The 22,107-nt window shown below is 32.0% G+C and overlaps 2 protein-coding genes across 6 annotated transcripts in view; both read right to left on the reverse strand.

Annotated features, from left to right (window-relative positions):
* The window catches only part of LOC111048197 (protein abnormal spindle), a 274,644-nt gene that overhangs the window by 40,912 nt on the left and 211,625 nt on the right, over window positions 1-22,107 (reverse strand). For all 4 annotated transcript variants that reach the window (XM_039430391.1, XM_039430393.1, XM_039430394.1 and 1 more), the window contains exons 2-4: window positions 6,391-6,448; window positions 3,051-3,101; window positions 1,915-2,082 (exon numbers count right to left, since the gene is read on the reverse strand). In XM_039430391.1, the coding sequence (XP_039286325.1) occupies window positions 1,915-2,082; window positions 3,051-3,092 (210 nt within the window). In that variant the 5' untranslated portion in view covers window positions 3,093-3,101; window positions 6,391-6,448. The remainder of the gene's footprint in view (window positions 1-1,914; window positions 2,083-3,050; window positions 3,102-6,390; window positions 6,449-22,107) is intronic.
* LOC111045714 (nibrin) overlaps window positions 9,643-22,107 on the reverse strand; it is a 37,549-nt gene continuing 25,084 nt past the window's right edge. For both annotated transcript variants that reach the window (XM_039430397.1, XM_039430396.1), the window contains exon 11: window positions 9,643-10,100. In XM_039430397.1, coding sequence (XP_039286331.1) covers window positions 10,045-10,100 — 56 coding nt within the window. In that variant the 3' untranslated portion in view covers window positions 9,643-10,044. The remainder of the gene's footprint in view (window positions 10,101-22,107) is intronic.

Below are 22,107 nucleotides of genomic sequence, written 5' to 3' on the forward strand. Positions count from 1 at the left end.
ACAATAATGCTGGAGACAAACGAAGTCTGCTATCTCTTCATAGTGAATGATTTAATAGAATCAATTGTTGAGTTTGCATTATTGAATAAACACATTTTCTAGAATTTCGAGCTTATTTCCAATTTTAGGTGAAAATGTCACTGAACATTAATTGTAGAGATTTTTATGCTCAATCTTTTCCACTTGAAATTTTTTGTTTAAATTTTATCTGAAGCCTGATAATTGGGAATCTAAAATCACACTTTGTGTGTTGATAGAGCTTATCAATGTCTATTCTAGGTATAAATTTGATCAAAATCGTTGGAGCTGTTTTCGAGAAAATCGCGAAAAACCCTGTTTTTGACAACATTTTCGTCGTTTTAGCCGCTATCTTGAATTGGATTTGTTTGAAATTGTTCGTGTCGGATCCTTATAGGGGAAGGACCATGAGTTCCAAATTTCAAGTCATTCCGTTAATTGGAAGATGAGATATCGTGTACACAGACGCACATACACACACACACACGTACACACATACAGACCAATACCCAAAAACCACTTTTTTGACTCAGGGGACCTTGAGACGTATAACAATTTAGAAATTGGGGTACCTTAATTTTTTCGGAAAGCAATACTTTCCTTACCTATGGTAATAGGGCAAGGAAAGTAAAAATTTGTTGTGATTTATCATTTAGTCAGCTGAAGGATTCACTGCATGCAATTACAACAGTTTTCCAATTAACATCAGCTGGGGCTATTTGGATGCTTCAAACAGACAACACATGCACTGACACATGATTTCAGCTGGTTAATATACAACATAATAATTTACAACTTTCACATCAACTAACTGATACGGGTTGAGATATCAATGTGCGGTATTCGCCATTCATTTTCTCTTGGAACTCTATATCGAAATCATGTATCATGAATTTAAGATTCATATATGAGGGACAAAGATGTTTAAGCGACAGAGTAATTTTTGATTTCAAATAGGATCCCCAATGAAACCCAATGTCAATATTATTTTTGTAGAAGAAATTTTAGCGGTTTCCATAATTTTCACCAACTCTGTATAATATTAAAAGTTGCGGGTTTCAAAGATCACAATAGAACAGCTGAGCGAGTTCTCCAACCCAGGAGGTCACTAATTGGAACAAAACAAAGGGTTTAAGAAATAACTAAATCGAATTTAAGGGCTTGAAAACGACAAGAAATTGTCTGACAAAAACACAGGATCCTAGATTACCAATACTAGCATTTGAAGACACAGTGGCGTACATTCTTGCACACCAATTGATTTTTACTGAAAAATTTCAAAAGTTCTTGTTAGTCGCTATGCATCTTAAAACATTGATCTAATCATTTGAATTCAAATTTATTTGTTCCTTGTAATAAAATTCATACATTCAATCACATAATATTGTATTTACATAAATAACATTATCAATTGTACAAAAGAACTTGAAGCTCTCGGGAAGACTAATGTCTGATCTAATTATTTTTATCTTCTTGTGGAGTTGGTTAAAGCATTGGATTACCAGCTTGACAGCTTGCCTCCGCAAGCCCCTGCTACCGATAACATATCGGCCGATTTTTTACACGCCATCCAAAATAGTCGTTTGTGCAACTTAATATTCTCAGTGTCGTACACTTTTCTTGCTTCAAAGTATAAAGGATTATTGAACTCAAAAATATGTACTGAACTAAAAACTGTAAACATAATAATGTGGTACTAATAAACGCCCAAGGCCCAATTCTCACAGCCGTGATATCGGGCTGTTTCTCGTCGCCACGTGTTTAAAATGAGACTGGGCAAAAATCCTGTTGAATGGAATAGAAGACAATTTGAATAAAACCATCTATATTGTACTGTACACTGTAGAGTTTGTAAAATTCCAAATGAAAATTAAAAAATTTACGCCTATAGCTTACCTGCATTTCCTTTCCATTTGGGTTGACGACGGAAAGTTGTAATCGGCGGGTAGTGCCAATAGCAACATTTTCAATAGTAAGTTTCGGATGCGGCTGAAAGGGTGCCAGCACAAGCACTGACTCTGCCACTTCATCTGGCCGTGCCAACTTCTTTGGGGTAACATTCACCTAAAGAAAAAAATTAAAAGATTAAAAACGTTTAGAATAAGATGAAGAATTGCAGTGGTAAGGTTGTGTATTAGGTTCATGCATCATGTCATCAATCATTTAAATCGATAGAAAACTAATACAGTTGAGACCCGATAAAACATAAAGAAAAATCTTATGTCGAGGTACCGACAATAGCCTATAAGAGGATGAATAGAGAAATGAATTGAATGAATAAGAAAATAATAATATAATGAATAGATAATGTGATACAAATTTAGAATAGAATAGAATAGAATGACTTGTTTATTTTTGTTGACGTGGCGAAGTTTGGACAATAATGTCCACTCTACCACTTAACCACGTCGTTAGCAAACAATACAATACAAAATATGCAGAGATAACAATAAAATTGAAGCAAAAAATGACAATAAATATGAGAGACCAATATTGAATAATAAAAGTATTGATAAATTTACAGAGAATCACACCAACAACAGTAAATAAGCCAGTAAAAATTACTATTAGTAAGTTGCTTGGTAATACGAAAATTTGCCTTGTGATGGCATGCCATGTAGAGTAGGATCAACACAGATAGGTTCCTATTGAATTAGGTAGCAGGCAGATTTCGGTTCAGTATTATCTGAAGAGAGCCACAATATATTTTCTCAATTGCTTCATATTTAGATAGCAGGAAGCTCAATTTTTCTTCCTTGATATTTCCTATTAAATTATAAATGTCTCATAGAATAGGGGCTTCTCCAGTAGGGTAAATATTATTCCAAATGCAATTGATGGAGACTTCTTGTTTAAATTTTCAATAAGGTACTTGTCAAAAGTTTATAGACCAGTGATTTATCCTAAGAGTTTAAAGAGTTCCAAGGTTTGAATAGTAATTTCCTTTTTATACAAATTTATTTAATTTTGATAGTGTTAAGCTACTTCATTTTTCAGTGATCAAGGTTTTTGAAGTTGAAAATATTACTCACCTCGAAAGCCGCCGAGGCTTTCCGCTTTGCAGCGCTCGCCATATTATTTATCTGCAAAAAATACACAAGAATTGAGTAAAGATATAATGAATAACAAATGAACCAAAGCTTTAATATTACTAGGAAGAAATATAAGAAGCGGCATCTTGATTTAGCCTCAGTAGCCTATCTTTCGAAACAAAAAAGTTTCTAGCATGTCGAAAATTTCATGTTTTCTGCTCGAAATGTCTCGACATTGACGAACATGATTATTAATTAAAAAATAACTATAGGTCGGATAAAAATGATCCAGACACCAATAGAAAGGAGACAGTCTCCCCGTTCATTTGATATAAAATTATTACTCATTACGACGCTGCATGATTCTGAGAGAAGTGATATTCAAAAGAAAAACAAATCTTCGCGATGTTTCCAATTTTATCATAAAAGTTAAATTTCCTTTTAATCCTTCAACCCTGAAACTTTTTTAGCACTACTAGAATATCGGGGATGATATTATACATCCAATTCTGACGTTGAATTGGAAATTTGAAAGAGTTGCATGTTTTCAAGATTTGGCAACCCTGTAATTTCTTCGGATGGAGGGCCAAGTCTCAACTTGTTTTACACAAACTATAAACGAGTATTTAAAAGACAGTGAGTGAGTGAGTGAGCAAAAAAATGTTCAAAGAATGGTGATTTATTGATTATATCAATGTAAAATGTGGCTGAGCTTGATCAATATCAAATAGAATGATGATTTATTGATTATATTGATGTAAAATATGAGTGGGATTGATCAATTTCAATCATTTTTAAAGCAATTTTATAAATTCCCTCAAGTTCTCATAAATTCCCAAAATTTCTTGGCCTCGGAAATATTTCCAGATTATAAGTTCCTTCCCACTGGGAATATTCCCGATCCACATCACTCCATCTGGTGGATCCACATCGATCCACTAGTAGTGATGTTGATCGGGAATATTCCCAGTGGGAAAGAACTTATGATCTGGAAATATTTCCGAGGCCAAGAAATTTTGGGAATTTATGAAAACTTATAAAATTGCTCTAAAAATTATTGAAATTAATCAATCTCACTCATATTTTACATTAATATAATCAATAAATCATCATTCTTTGAGCCTTTTTTGCTCACTCACTCACTGTCTTTTAAATACTCGTTTAGTCCAGTCAATGAAAGATTATAGAGGGAAAAGTTTGAAACACAATTTTTGACCCCGCAGCTCTTTTAAGGATAGTAAGGGGGTAAACATATCAAAAGTCCTCACTCCTACCCCCTATGCTAAGGTGGTGGGGTGGTTTGAAAGTGCCATATTTTGTTTTTTGCAAATATCTCGACCAATATGCGCCTTTCAAAAATTTTTGTTGAGCACATAATTAAAGTTCACAAAATTAATTAGCCTACAAGTTTCATTTCCAACATATTTTCATATCTCTCGAAGGTATCACATTTTGGAAAAAACCCTTCCGGCTCCGATTTTTTCATCTTTTTGGCTTTTCAACGATTGATTAAAAAAATCCTTGCTATCATGAGCTAATAGAGCTCATCAATTTCATCGATGGTCTCATTATTTTACACATCTCCTACGATTGTTGCAGCCGTTATAGTGTTAAGTTTAGAATCTTCAGTTCAACAAAAATAGATCAATTGACAAGGAAATTGGGAGGGAATGTTTGAAACACAATATTTGACTTTGCAGCTTTTGAACTAGTTTGAAGGTAAACATCCTCATCACTACCCCTTTAGCTTAAGGGATGAGGGTGGTTTAAAAGTTGTATGTTTTCATTTCTGGCTGACACGCATGTAACTGGGAAACAAGGCATTTCAGCGACATGGCTAACAGAACAAAAATGAAGCTAGATAAATTTCCTACAAGTTATTTACAGTAGAGTAAAGTATAAAATTTTTGAAGACAGTTTTTCTTCCAACTTTTTGCATTTTCAGGGCTTATTACTCTACAAAAATGCATCGATAAAATAAGTAGGCTACTGAACGTTGAATTGTAGAGCATTCAATTCTCTTCAAATTAATGCATTATTTCATAATTTTATGCATTTCACAATTTTTATAGCAGATTTAGTGTTGAGTGTGATAGGAGTGAGGACTTTTGATATGTTACCCTTACCCGAGACCGGTCTTTCTAAGTATCAATAAATCTGTGGTTTTTTGACAATTTCTTAGTCTTTTTCATTTAACCTTAAATGACTCTTGAAAGGTTGTAAGCTATGGAATTATTTTATTTTTAATATTGAATTAAACTCGAGTGTGCTCTTGTTTTAGTTTAGCCTTTTTTGCTGTATTTATAATTTCTAATTTTTTGATTTATAATTCACTCTGATTAGGGGTTCAACTATTTTTGTGTGGAGAAATTGAATGAAATCATGCAATGAAATTTAAATTACACTCGATACTTTGTTTACCTGATTTACAGGCATTTATTAGTATGCAGGAAAATCTGAATCAACTTGTAAAACATGAAAGTAGCATGATAATAGTGGTGCAATTGCATGATTTGGAAAATTTTATTGAGTGCTCATTTCTCATTTTACCTTTCATGAAAATGATCAGTCTATGATTGAAGTTCATGATTGAAGTTCATAGACTGATCATTTTCATGAAAGGTAAAATGAGAAATGAGCACTCAATAAAATTTTCCAAATCATGCAATTGCACCACTATTATCATGCTACTTTCATGTTTTACAAGTTGAATCAGATTTTCCTGCATACTAATATATGCCTGTAAATCAGGTAAACAAAGTATCGAGTGTAATTTAAGTTTCATTGCATGATTTTATTCAATTTCTCCACACAAAAATAGTTGAACCCCTAATCAGAGTGAATTATAAATCAAAAAATTAGAAATTATAAATACAGCAAAAAAGGCTAAACTAAAACAAGAGCACACTGTTTTCTTTGAACTTATTACAATTTATATGTTATCCATCCTTATATTTCTTACATAACTCTGTTGTATAACAGGTGATTGAGACCTTGTGTAACCAAAAATGTCTTTTTCGGTAATTTTAGATCAAAGAAATCATAAATTTCCTCAAGTTCCCATAAATTCCCGTGGAATTTATAATTTTTGGGAATATTTCCCTCGAATTCCCTGGGAATATTTCCTCGATCTTAAATTCCCGGGAATTTTACATCACTGTTATCATGGGATATTGTGGCATGAGTTACAACTAATTTAATATAATTCAACAAACTGGTTTGAATTAAATATATAATGTAATCAGGCAAGGCTTACTCCAATTTATAGAAATATTTAAAAAAATAAATCTAAATTTGTTTAGATTAAACAAAGTCTCTAAATTTGGAGCATTGTCTCTACCTTAAAAACCAGTAAGATAAATGGTAAATTATTGATTCAAAAATTGCGCTTTTAGCCTATAACTTTTCTAACGGCTTCAATCCAAAACTAATAGAAATTCTATCATTTTACAAATTAAAGAAATCATAATAAATTAAACTGTGTTCCAAGTAGTGGATGTAGCCTACACACAATTTATGAATTTATCTATTATTCTTGAAAAACATCAGGTACGGTATAGGTTAATTATGATAGTGCCTATAATATAAACCATTTTAAACATAGATCAAACGAAAGTTGATACTGTAAGGAAATTACTTAAAAATAAATAAACTTTTATAATGAAAAAGCCAATTGAGCTATCTATTGACCCAATCCAAGGCGTAGTAATGTACCTACCTACTACTTTGATGAGGCCTACTCATATTTGTGTGAAAAAAATCAAAGTAGGCATAGATAACATTTTTTAAAACATTATTTTATTACATGTTCCGACATAGTAAGGTCAGTTTTAATTTGAAAATGACATTTGACTAAATTAGTTCAGTCAAATGGTCGTTTTTCAGGAAAGAGGCCCAAAAAAATTTTTCTTGACGGTTCTATATGTATTTTGGGGCGCTGAATTCGAATCTGAAATTTGCTGACACGCCAGAGCGCGGCTTCACCCCCAAAATCCCTCAAAATTTCGGACTTTTTTCAATTTTCCCATTTATTCTTGTAAACCTTGAGTTTCTCAAGAAAAATAATTCTCGACAAAATTAAAAATAATAATATTTCCAATAAATTGAGTGGTCGCGCAGGATTCTACCACTTTTGGTTCCGGACGACGAATTTTCAAAAAAGGGTTATTTTTCAAGGGGTTTTCTAAATTATGCAAACCTACCACATCTACCCTATACACCTTGGATATTTTTCTAGTATGGATAAAAAACCACACATCAAGTGAAAGAACAATATTCATTGTGAACAGGATTCCTTAGTAATTTTCGAATTTAGTGGTGGGAGGGGGAAAACACCCAAAAATATAAAATCATGTCCTACAGCCAAAATAGAAATTCCTCATTATAATACCTTTTCAAGGCCTTCCTAACAAAAACATACATATTTCGGCTGAAATCATCTCACAAGGGTTATTTTCTATGAGAATCACCCGTTAGAAACATTTAATTTCAGTATTTCCAAGTGGTGGGGTACGTCATAAGGATACGTCAAGGATCAAAACTTTAAACACTTATAGCTTTTGACAGAATGATCAGATCTCCTCGTACTACCGCACAGCTCATTCTTCTCAGCTCGTCAAGGCGGTCGGTTCAAAATCATGTATCATAGTATCATAACTGAAATTTGATGAGAGAATAAAAAAATCCTCTTTTAGTGAATTTTAGCCCCTATTTAAATTGTTGTATATCCATACTTTTTCACTGTTAAAATTAAACTTGAATTTTAAAAAACACTTTTGAAGTGAAAATACTGTAGTGACGATCGTTTCGACCTGTTGTTGGTCATCATCAGACTCACACAGAAAAATGGCCAATTTCTATATTCAAAACTGTGTATCTCGGTAACCCGAAATGATAAAAAATGGTACTTGGTCTTGATTCAAAGAACAGCATCTCCTCTTTCATGTGAGGTAAATGAATTTTGTAAAAATATAATCGTGAGGTAAGATACGTTTGATCAGAGAAAACTTCTATAATATTCTGTGATTTGATTCAAAAAATCAAGAAATTTGCAATATTTTCCTCATTTTCACAGTCTTGACAGCTTTTCGATAATAAGCAGTCATGCAAGATGGGAAAACAGCTTTGTCGATACTCTACCTTGCCGCTGCCTTATAGAGGTTATCTGATCCTGATCTAATATTAACTGTTCTTTCTTGTTAAAATGATCAATTATATTTTATTCGCAAAAAACCTATTGATAATTTATTAAATAATTTTCATAACTGAGATTAAATAGGTACTTTGTTAATATATTTCTACATTGCTGAAAAACGATCTCGTAATGTTGCAGAGCTGGAAAAATATAACTTCATTTGCTCTGTCAAATGATAGACAAGGATAATGATAACACCAATGTTAATCTAATACTGCCATAACGTAAATTTCATTATAGACAATAATGTGCCCAGACCTATAGCATGCCTATTTCTTATTTATAGTGTTAGGAATATATCATAGCTTTTAAATAACAAAAATTTAAGTACCTTGGCCAAAATAAAATCAATACGGAGTAGGCCTAGGCCAATTCACCAGGAAACAAGTACGTATAGGCAGGGGCGGGGGCGCTTTACTGTAACGACTTCAGCCTCCTCTAGAATGATTGAATAAATAAATACGGTAGATGATTAAGATAATTTATAAACTATTGCATTTCAGTCAACTCTTTGATTTTTTTATAAAAATAATGAAGAGAACTCACAGAAAATACAAATCAAACCCTTTCAGCACGTTTCAAACCACTTGTCAAATCTAGAAAAACAATAAAAACCTCTTGAAAACGCCGATTTCAAGTTTATTTTTGGCTTAATTTCATATTACTTCTCACACAACGTTTTGAATACCTTAGCTAAGCTTGTGTACCAAATTTTAACATTTCCTGTCAACTAGTTTTTGAAGAGAAAAAACGCAGAAAAATAAACACTGATATTGGGCGCCGATGTTAAGTTTCATTTCAAAGTATTTATAAAATAACATTTTCATACCTTAGCTAAAATTCTGTACTGAATTTAAAACATTTATTGCTCATTTTTCCTTCAAAAACGTTGAAAATTCACTGATTTTGGGCTTAAATTTTGCAATAATAATTATTATTAATTTTTTCTGGAATAAATCTGAAAAACGTGGGCTAATTCTCTTGAAATAATTTTGGAGTCTGAAAAGGTTAGATTCGGTAAAAGGAGAACCCATTTTAATTCTTAAAATTATCACTTAGGTACATAAAACTTCAATAAACAATCTACTATTGTTCCAATGGTTATTCTTTCTTATCTGCAGTAACCACTTATCAAATATCTAGAAAACAAATCACTTTCAAATACGCTGTAGTATATAAAATTTGAATAGAGGGGAAATCTGGAAGTGCTAGTGACAAAATGTTTGCGCAAAAAAGTAGGAACTAAGCCTAAATGGAGATTTTAACATTCAACCCAGGGAGAATGGGGCATTTGCTTTTAAAATGGCAAATAACACATTTTGTGTTCACAAAAGCAGAAATGTATAACAATGCACTTTCCAAATAATGTGATATTCCGTCAGAAATTAAAAACAAGTGTTGTACTTCAAGAAATTTTAATGGAGAATACAAAATAAAAATGTAAATACATTTCAATATTCACTGAAATTTTAAACGTTCACTTATGTACAAAAGTCCAGTAAAGTAGGCTGATGATTACAATATAGGTACTGTACTCCTATTTGAAGAAACAGTTGATAAAGAAAACTATTATTGATAAAGATATTTACAAAAGTATAAAATCATTAAACAGCCTTGTTTTTATCATTACAGTACAATTTTGAAAATAATTGCAAATCTTTGATTCATCTTCTAAATGTTTTCTTTGTGTTTTGATGGAATCTCCTGTTTTCTTCAAATTCGAAATCATCATCGGCCTCTGGCTCTGGCTCCTCTTCTGATAGAACCGATTCCCATTTTGCACCTTTCTGTTCCTCGGTATCAATGAAGCTGACCTTGATGATTTTTGGTAACTGATTGCTGCCAGCAATTTTGTTCTGTAAGGAAAAATAGCAAAGATTGATAGTACCTGATAAAATAGCAAAAGGAATAGCAAAGAAATTATAAAAGGAATAATCAATAAAGCCACATATAATTGAAACTGTTTAGTCCAGACAATGAATGCTCAAAAAAGGGTATAGGGGGAAAAGTTTGGAAACAATTTTTGACCCTGCAGTTCTGTTTAGGGTAGTAAGGAGGTAAACATATCAAAAGTCCCAACCCCTACCCCCTGTGCTAAGGGGGTGGAGGTGGTTCAAAGGTACCATTTATTGGTTTCTCACATATAACTAGAAAATTATGCATTTTACAAACATGACTATTCTATAAGAAATTAAAGCTTACATTATTTCCTACAATATTGATTCAACAACTTTTTCTATATCTCTTTCACTCTTCGAGATATCCGCTCTAAAAGATGTGACATTTTTGAAAAACATTTCCTTCAATTTTTTGCTATTTTTGCTCTTATAACTTTTCGAATATCGATGGGAAAAATCCATGCTGATTATGAAATTTGATAGAACATAAAATTCTCTTCAATTTGATGTATAATTTCACAAGTTTACGCACATCCCCACGACTGTTGCAGCAGCTTCAGTGTTGAGTGTGATATCTTCAGTTATGCAAAAATAGACCAATTAACAAAGGAATTTGGAGAGTATGTTTTGAACACAATTTTTGACTCTGCAGCTCTGTTGGGACCAGTTAGGGGATGAACATATCAAAAGTTCCCATCCCTACCCCTTGTGCTAAAGGGGTGAGGGTGGTTTAAAAGTTGAATTTTCCAATGTTTTGCTTACACGCTCATATCTTGAGAAAAATGCGTTCAACCGACCTGAGAAACTATTCAGAAATGAAGCTTGATAAATTATCGACAATATTTGTTTTGTGGTGATTTGTGATATCTCTCGTGAAAATGAATGCTCACCGTAGATCTGTAGAGCTTTGTTTTCTCTTTAATTTGATGTATTATTTCACTACTTAATGTTTTCCTTCTATTTTTATAGCAGATTCAATGTGGGGGGTGAAATTTCCAACTCTGCAACAAGTGTCAACTTAGCAGTTCCACACCTTCAATAGACGGGCTAGAGAAGCGTATTTTGGCTATGTTTACCTCCCAACTAGTCTTCATAAGGCTACAAAGTCAAAAATTGTGTAACAGATGCTCCTGACTCAAATTTCAATGTCAAGTGATCAAATGTTACCAAATTAAAATTTCACCCCCCACATTGAATCTGCTATAACAATAAAAGGAAAACATTAAGTAGTGAAATAATACATCAAATTGAAGAGGAAACAAAGCTCTACAGATCTACGGTGAGCATTCATTTTTACGATGCATTGTTGGAGAGTTGTAGGCCCTGAAACATCAAAAAATAGTATTAAAAGCTGTTATTTTTACAATTTTACACTTTTAAGAGCGTATATCTCGAAAACTGTTGGAGATATCACAAATCACCACAGAACAAATATTGTCGATAATTTATCAAGCTTCATTTCTGAATAGATTTCAGGTCGGTTGAACGCATTTTTCTCAAGATATGAGCGTGTAAGCAAAATATTGGAAAATGCAACTTTTAAACCACCCTCACCCCTTTAGCACAAGGGGTAGGGATGGGAACTTTTGATATGTTCACCCCTAACTGGTCCCAACAGAGCTCCAGAGTCAAAAATTGTGTTCAAAACATTCTCTCCAAATTCCTTTGTCAATTGGTCTATTTTTGCATAACTGAAGATATCAGTCAACACTGAAGCTGCTACAACAGTCGTGGGGATGTGCGTAAACTTGTGAAATTATACATCAAATTGAAGAGAATTTGATGTTCTATCAAATTTCATGATCAGCATGGATTTTTCCCATCGATATTCGAAAAGTTATAAGAGCAAAAATAGCAAAAAATTGAAGGAAAAAGTGTTTTTTCAAAAATGTCACATCTTTTAGAGCGGATATCTCGAAAAATGAAAGATATATAGAAAAAGTTGTTGAATCAATATTGTAGGATTATGCAAGCGTTAATTTCTTATAGAATAGTCATGTTTGTAAAATGCATAATTTTCGAGTTATATGCGAGAAACCAATAAATGGTACCTTTGAACCACCCCCACCCACTTAGCACAGGGCGTAGGGGTGGGGACTTTTGATATGTTTACCTACTCACTACCCTAAACAGAACTGCAGGGTCAAAAATTGTCTTCCAAACTTTTCCCACTTCGTTGACTGGGCTAGTTTTAATATTATGGATAATTAAAACTGTTTTATTCCATGTATCTTGTATCATGATCTTGCAGATTCTGAGTTTTGCGATTGTGGTCAGTTTCAAACCATCCACCACATTACTGATGAGAATGTAGCTTCCCAACAGGAGCTGCGGGCCTGTCATACTAACCAGGGATTCTCTAGTGTCTAAGAGACCAGGATGTAGCAATTTAAAATCAATCATTATACCTACTTTAAGTGTGATTTTTATTTTAATTTTCATATTCTGACATAGTCATCGACTGGAAAGCATTTCTTCTTTGATTGGTAAATTTTCCAAGAACATTTATTTACGATTGGTTCTACAGCAATATGATTAGATAGAGCAAACAATACTAATACAATAGTCGGAAAAAACGGGAAAAAAAATCGTCCAAATATTATATAGGTTATGTCCATTTCAATTACCATCATTATCATCCAGATGAGAAAGAATCTTTAAAACAAATAAAAAAATTGTAGAATATGTTTCTTGATGTGATAAATTATGTAATACAAGTTGAACAGTGAAATACAGATAATTAGAAATAGCATTCAAATAGCACACTCATTTTTGAACGGAACTCAATTTGTTTTCTTCCAGTGAGCACTGTACGAGTGTTTGGTTAAAAACAGATGCTATTTTCCTGGTGGAGTTTTTGTTTGTAATCAATGTTACAATTCCCCCCCCCCCCCCTATTAGAATTACATCAAATCATTTAAGGTAAACACTAGTAGAACAAAATTGATTTTTGTTTAAAAAGCAGTGTGTTAACTGCTTTTAGCCATACTTTATTGCCCAACTCTACTCTGTACATGTGAGCAATAGTCCAGTCACTATATACATTGGTGCATGCAATTTATATTGTAGTTCTGATTTTTTAATATATTATTTGGGTACATAAGAGAAGTCCAAAACCAATTTCTTCATGCAAAATTTCCTTGTGCTAGATGTGCTTTGGGCCACAGGGTGGCCCAAAAACCTCGTATTTTCGGCTCATTTTCCAGTTTTCAGCTATTTCTGCCAAATCTCGTAATCGGACAGAAAATTTTGCTCTCGCCTTTTTTCTAGAATATGAAATTCTGAATTAAATGATATCATTCAGAACTCTCTATCTCCAATGAGTACTGAGTTATGATTTTTCAAAAGTGAGTGAAATTTGAAGAAAAAAATAAATTTTTATGAATTTTAGTTTTTGATCAACAATATCTTCCGATTGTTACCATTTAGGGCCGTTTGCACAGTGTAAGTTTAAGCTAAAGCTTAAACCAAATCTGGATTTTTTTGGTTTAAACTAAAATTCCGTTTGCACAGTATCAGTTAAAACTTTGTATAGAGTTTAAACTCTGGGAAAGTTTAAACCTCCAAAGCAGGAGGTTTAAACCAAATAACTTTTTTATCTTACATTCTAAAATATATTTTCTGGTACCAACTAAACATAAGTTTTTAATAATAATAATAATAATAATAATTTTTTTTATTTTTTTATTCAATTTTTCTCACATTACATAATATGATAGTTTACATTAGATTGATCATAAAATAATAACATCTTATATTTTATCACATATGTCGTGAGAATCTATTTAGATCTCCATAATATAATTATAACAATAATAATGATAACTGTACGAACTGAAAGAATTAATTTAGATCTCCTATTATTATTAAGATTTTGTGGCTACCCCATGAAGCTAATTTTAGCTTATATTGGGGTGTTGTTTTAATACATTATTTATCAGATTTGCAAGAGGTTCATAAACATAATATAATTCCTTCTTCTTCTTGTATTTATTAATAAATATTTTTTATGATGTTTACATTTATATGTTAAATTGAGTTATATGTTGATCTTCTATTCTTCTATTGATTTGTTATGAAATAGCTCTTTATTTCTCTTTTAACTTCTGCGTATGTGTTGAGGCTCTTGAGGTGATTGGGGATGCTGTTGAGGATGTTCTGTACAAAGTATTCTGGTTTCCCATTTCTGTATAAAAGTCTGGTGTTCTATAGTGCAAGTGTCTTGTATTGTATCTATTTTCATTGGTCTGTCTATAATTATTTTCGAAGTAGTATTTCTGTAGTATTATGAATTTGTACAAGTTTTTGAAGTTGAGTATCTGTATTGCATTTGTGTCTAGATTCTGGAAAAAATGTCTTCTTATTCTGTCAGTCAGTTGAACTACTGGATTCAAGATATAATTTGGAGCATGTCCATAAACGGTTATTCCATATCTTACTTGAGATTCCACTAGGCTAAGGTATACTGTACGTTTTGCTTTCATTGGTAGCAGATATTTTAGTTGGAAGCATCTATGTGCTATATACCTCAGTTTTTTAGCCAACACTTGTGAGTGAGTAAACCACTTCATATTTGAATCGAAATGCATTCCTAGGTACTTCACTGTGTCTGAGTGTTTGATTTTATTGCAGTAGTGGTTACGCTTTTCTCTACGTATTTCGTTAGTTAGATTGTTTCTGTGGTTTTTATATTCATTCTTCAATTGGTTATTATTTGGTTGTCTTTTTAATCTGTTCCACAATACATCTTTCATTTTGATTCGGTTTTTAATGTGTTCGGTTATCCATGGCTGGGTTTTTTCATCTCTCTTATTGCGGATTTTTATTGTAGCTTTTGCATAAATGTTTTCAAATTTTTGAACAATTGAGTCATATATCTTTGTTCGATCGTTTGATGTTAAATGATCATTCTAGTTAGTATTCCTAATCATATTTCCTACAAGCCTATCCGAGATAATCTCTATTTTTTCATCTGTCACTGATGTTTCTGTTCCAATTCCATTCAGCTTGAAACCAATCATATAATGATCTGCTATTTTTGTTTTAATAATCATTGTCTCTATCTGATTTGGGTTTATTCTGGAATTGATGTGGTCTATGCATGAAGACGTTATATGATCAGCATACAGTTCTTCTCTGGTTGGCTCTTTTATTCCATTTTGCAGACCAGCTGTATACAATATATTAAGATAGCTTTCTGATTGTGGATTGATGTTTCGCTCCAAGATATCAATGTTCATATCTCCCATGATTATAAAATTCTTTTTGTTATTCACATGTCCAGTTTGCAGCCAATTCTCTATTTGCTCATTGAATTGGTTAATACTTTTTGAAGGTGGCCTGTAGAATACTGCAATCAAATAATCTTTTTTGTTCATTGACAATTCAAATAGGAGTGACTCACTAGCAGGAAAATCGTAATCTATTATCTTTATATTCAATTCTTTCTTATAATATATTAGTATGCCTCCGCCAGCTCTTTCTTCTCTGCAGTAACTCAAATGATTATAATTTGGAATATCATATGACTCTATTTCGTTCTCTTTTATATTGGTCTCAATCAAGATAAGTAATGTTATTCTATCTAATGTATTCCCCATGACTGCTAATAGTGTGTCCCAATGTTTTTTTATGCTTCTAATATTAATCATGATACATTCAAATGTGTTTCTCCCTATTATAGTATTTGTAAAGTCTTGCAAATTACTGTACGTTTTAGTTCGTATTTGTTCTATGTCAAATAACTGATCCATAATTGAATTAGTAGGATGGTGGTAATTTTAAATTTTATAATTTATTGCTTTAATAATTAGTCTGGTATGTAGGGTGAATTTTGATTGATTTTGGGTTTTTGTGCGTGTTGTGAGCTCTGTTCTATCCTTTATTTATTATTTTTTTATTCTGTTTGTATGTCTCAAAGAAGGTGAGAGTATGATAATCCATTTTCAAAGTTAATGGAGTACTCTCAAAATTGTCTTATCTGTGTAGGCCTGCCCGTATCGTTATTGATAAGGAAGTTTTATCTCTATTGCGAAGGGAGCACTCGTTGCTTTTCTGTTAGTTTAATTCATTTCATCTTTCTGTAAACAACGTCAATTTATCCATAGAGTTGTGTGCCTGATATTAGAATATATTGTTATTGATTTGAATACCTAATTTTGTTGTTGCTCATGTTATAATTTAATAGTGAAGTGATAAAATTTTGATTGAAATTAAAGTTCATGTGTTTAGTTTATCTTAAAAGTTCAATCTGTTAAATATTCTGGTTGCCTATCCATCCATTCTGATTTTTTTAATTTTGGGTATTCAGTCAGTCTACAAAACACTGCACACAACTTAATTGGATTTATATTTTTTTTCTTTTAGTTTAAAGATGACATAATAAATAAATAAATCAAGATTCATAATAATTCCTGTTATCCTTACCTCTCACACTTCAAATGTTCATTGTGGATATGATATATTGTCTTTGTTTTATATATAAGTACTGTATTCATATTGTCTTTTTATTTATCACTGCTGATTTTACACTTGATGTTTCGGAATATTGTCCTTTGAATGCACACGTATCTTATCATCGTTTGTCGATTTCTTGATGAATATTCTTCCATTTCTGCTCCATATGTACTTGTATCCTTGTTGTATCGCATCTTGTTTTATCTCCCAGAACAGTTTTTTGAATTCCCTTGATTGATTTTCCGCCAGGTAGATCCTTTCTCTGTTGTTGATACCTAGGATATCTTCGTTGGTGATTTCCATTTTCCTCTTTTGTAGAATGATGTGCTTTTCATTTTCACTATGATGTTTGTGTCCTTCGTTTTATCATTTTTCACTGGTAGCCTGTAGATTGATTCAATGTCATAGGACGATACATTTGGAATGTTTAGCTTTTTTGTAATAGTATCAAATATGCTATTGAGATTCTCATTTGGTAATTTCTTGACACCCACAATTTCAAAATTCTTCTCTAGTGAATGATTTTCCAAATCAAGTATCCTTTTCTCCAGTGATTCTATCCTTTTCCTCATTCATTCTCTCTAATTTATCCACTTTTTCCTTGTACTGCTTCATCTCCTCAGTGATGCCAGTAATGGATGATGTTAAATTTTCTATTTTTTTTGTTAATTTCTGGCATTAACTCTAGTCGATTGTTGATTCGATTGAGAATGCTTTGGATATCCGTGTTTTCGTTAAGTGAAGAGGTAGAATCACTCCTTGCTTTCATCTTTATTCTACATGTTGGACACCGCCAATCAGCTTTCTTTTGATTTGACATATTCCTATGTGTTGATTCCCTCAGTCCTGAGCATTCAAAATGCATTTGTTGGTTGCATCCATTACAGTTCACTGAATCGCCTTCGGATGGTGGTTCTTCTTCGCATCTCGTACATTTTTACATGGTTGAATTTTTCAATTATTTTCCTTGCTCACAACGACTCACGTAAACCCACCTGAAGATTTTAGCAGTTCATGAAGGTAGTCGTTTCTTGTTTGAAAGTTCCGATCCTTCCTATTTCTAGGTTATGATGTGTCTGTTATTTTGATTTCGTTGTTATGTCAAACTGGTCACAGTTTCAGTTCAATTTTTTGTTCACTACACTTTTTAACACTGTAGAAAATAATAATAATAATAATAATAATAATAATAATAATAATAATAATAATATAATAATAATAATAAATAATAATAATAATAATAATAATAATAACATAATAATAATAATAATAATAATAATAATAATAATAACAACAACAATAATAATAATTTATTCGACCACCAACAAACATTGTACAAACAATTTGAAATAAAATAACATAACTGGTGTAGCAAACACCCACGCATGCACAATACATGTTTATCAGCATAGTCTAAATGAAGCCCCAAAGGTAATCCTGTGTGGGGCATTTCTTCGTATATTTAATCACAATAGAAAATGATCAAACAAAAGATAGAAAAAAATGAAAGAAGGAATATATAGAGTCTTACATTAATAGTATACAAAATCTTAAGAAACTACAAAATTTTAAAAAAGAATCAAGAGAAATATACAAAATCTTAAGAAACTACAAAATTTTAAAAAAGAATCAAGAGAAAAAAAATTGAAACTAAAATAATAAATCATATTGCAATTTAAACAGTTCTCCGTGCGGGCAGCACATTCCAAATGATAATTATCTATTCTTCAGTCAACAGATGAAGCCGTGCAAAATATAAGTGCTATGACACAATATAATTACATAAATAATTCAAATTCCCAACCATACAAAAACTAAATCAAACATGAAAAACAAAATATCAACTTTCAAGCATGAAAACTTTCATAAAAACAACTGTGTATCATCAATCGCAACAATGATTTTTTTTAATCTGGCCTTTACTATTTGGCTATATCGACACTCCTGTAAGTCAGGTTGCAAGGCATTGTAAAGCTTACCACCTACATATCTAAAAAATCTTCTGTTATGCTCAAGCCTAGGTCTATGTAATTGAACTCTATTTCTATAGCGTACATTATAATCAGCGATATGGGTTTGTGTTGTCAATTGACTTTTATTTTTGAAAGTATCCAAAACTGCTTTAAACAAAAAGGAATATGTGATTGGTAATACATTAAGGGATCTGAACAGGGGTAGCGAGTGTTCGATCCTTGGCTTGCCACAAATCAATCTTATAAAATGCTTTTTTGCTACATTAATAGGTTTCAAATTTGTTGTATATGCACTTCCTTAACATATGAGTCCATAATTAATTCTTGACTCAACCAGAGTATGATACAAATGTACTAGAAAATATCTTAGACACATATTTCTTAAAAAGTAGAAGTTCCTTATAGAAATTAACATTTCTGATTTTAATTTATCTATATGATCATACCATGAAAGTTTATTATCTATCAGCAAACCAAGGTACTTGACACAATCTGTTTCTTTTATCAAATCGCAATGGCAATCAAGCAAGGTATCCTCACAATTGAACTTATGGTATTCTAGTAATGGCAAGGTATTATTCAATTTGTTATTTTTGAGCCTGAAATGAACTAAATTCGACTTATTTGCGTTGAGCAGTAATTTATTCCTACAAAACCACCAGTGAATACACTTAATATCTTCTTGCATTTTAGCATGTATTGCTAATTCATTATGGCCGTTGTAGAAAATAGCCGTGTCATCCGCAAAGGATACGATTTCACCCAAAAGCTTTCCATTGCATAGGTCATTACCATAAATTAGGAAAAGAACTGCTGACAAAACCGACCCTGCGGAATGCCGTACTTAATTAACCCCAAGTCGCTCAACTCAATATTTAGCCTTACTTGTTGGAATCTATTTCTAAGGTAGCTCCGAAACCATTCATTTGCCTCTCCCCTTATGCCTATTTTCTCTAACTTCTCCAAAAGCAAATCGTGTTCAATGGAATCATATGCTTTCGAAATATCCAGGAATATTGCCGAGCATTTCAAGCCTTCATTGAAACTGTTATTTACCTTGGATAGCAAATTTTTCATTGCCTCCTCAGTACCTCTACCTTGAAGGAATCCAAATTGGTTCTTGCTAAAGAATTTTCTATAATTTAAGTAGTTCAGAATCCTGTTTTTCACCACCCTCTCAAGTATTTTAGCGAATATTGATAATAGTGTTATTGGTCTATCAAAGTTATCAATGTTTATGTTTCTGCTACTTTGGGAATTGGGATTACAACGGATTTTTTTAATATTTCGGGGAAAACACCTTTTTGTAAGCTCAGATTGCAGAGCTCAACTGAAACGTCTAGGATGTGTTTTAAAATTTCTTTAATTGTTTGAGTCGAGATACCATCCACTCCCGGTGCAGTATTCATCTTGAGATCTTTTATTATGACCTGCATCTCTTCTGCATTCACGGTCTGGATGAACATAGATCCAGCTTGATATTGTATTGGGAAAACATCAGCCAGTACTTGATCTTGCAAACAGTTTTCTAATTTAGATCTATTATTCTCTACAATAGTAAGAAAGTACTTATTTATACTATCAGCTATCTCTTTTGTACCCTCAATTACCGTTTTCAGTTCTATCAGGAATTCGTTTATCTCGTTTATATACAATCCCGGTGAATATAGATGTAATCTATATACCGCCAAGAACGAAAAAGATAAGCCTTGGCATGAACACTGACAGTAAATACAGTCAGCTGATAATAAATCAACCTTTTTTGTCTCACATTTTACATCTCTACTCAAATAAACTACAGTACCTCCGGCTCAGTAATTATGATTATAACAACCTACCATTGTATACCCATCAATTTGGTAACAATTAGCTTCATTTTCATCTATCCATATCTCTGTCAATATCTTTTAAAGAATTTATTGATCGCTTTTCACTTTTATAACCGTACAGCTTACAGCTCTGTGGATTTTGAACAAGAACAAGAAAATACTAAAATAGTAGCTACTTAACCTCAAATTACTGATGGTTTGTAAACAAATAACAAATTTCCTGTCAAAATCAGCCTTCCTGATATTATAAACGATTCTATCACCAACTTAACGCTAAACTAGTTTATCTTGAACTGGATTAGTAAATGCACTGAGAAAACTGATTCAAGTTTAAACTTTCGGATTAACTTAATCGAGTTTAGAAATCTATACTGTGCAAACGGCCCTTAGATGTATAATTCAAGATCCATCTGGGCGTATTTTTGTGCTCTACAATCTGAGATCAGGTAGAGCGCTCTATCTCATATAGATTACCAGGTACACCTGACATCAATGGTCCTTGTATTGTGAAAAACACCAATTTTCAGTATCAACCATCTTCACCAACTACATAGTCTTCAAATTGATATTTCATTGACATAAGTTCATAAGATTATGTTCTATGAGAATCACCCGTTAGATGCACTTTATTTCAGTATTTCCTAGTGGAGAGGCGCGCTTAAGGACACCCCCTTTTTATGTCCTGACTGGACTACAAACGCTATTCATTTATTATTTTCAACTAATCTTGTTTTGATGCATTTTAAGAATAATAATAATAATAATAATAAATTTATTCATCTAATTTTTTCTCACATTACATAATATGATAGTTTACAATGGATTGATCATAAGATAATAACATCTTATATTTTATCACATATGTCGTGAGAATCTATTTAGATCTCCATAATATAATAATAACAATAATAATGATAACTGTACAAACTGAAAGAGTTAATTTAGATCTCCTATTATTATTAAGATTTTGTGGCTACCCCATGAAGCAAATTTTAGCTTATATTGGGGTGTTGTTTTAATACATTATTTATCAGACTTGCAAGAGGTTCATAACCATAATATAATTCCTTCTTCTTCTTGTATTAATATATATATATATATATATATATATATATATATATATATTTTATGATACATTTATATGTTAAATTGAGTTATATGTTGATCTTCTATTCTTCTATTGATTCGTTATGAAATAGCTCTTTATTTCTCTTTTAACTTCTGCGTATGTGTTGAGGCTCTTGAGGTGATTGGGGATGCTGTTGAGGATGTTCTGTACAAAGTATTCTGGTTTCCCATTTCTGTATAAAAGTCTGGTGTTCTATAGTGCAAGTGTCTTGTATTGTATCTATTTTCATTGGTCTGTCTATAATTATTTTCGAAGTAGTATTTCTGTAGTATTATGAATTTGTACAAGTTTTTGAAGTTGAGTATCTGTATTGCATTTGTGTCTAGATTCTGGAAAAAATGTCTTCTTATTCTGTCAGTCAGTTGAACTACTGGATTCAAGATATAATTCGGAGCATGACCATAAACGGTTATTCCATATCTTACTTGAGATTCCACTAGGCTAAGGTATACTGTACGTTTTGCTTTCAATGGTAGCAGATATTTTAGTTGGAATCATCTATGTGCTATATACCTCAGTTTTTTAGCCAACACTTGTGAGTGAGTAAACCACTTCATATTCGAATCGAAATGCATTCC

The sequence above is a fragment of the Nilaparvata lugens genome, chromosome 6 (genome assembly GCF_014356525.2).
Source record: "Nilaparvata lugens isolate BPH chromosome 6, ASM1435652v1, whole genome shotgun sequence".
NCBI lineage: Eukaryota > Metazoa > Arthropoda > Insecta > Hemiptera > Delphacidae > Nilaparvata > Nilaparvata lugens.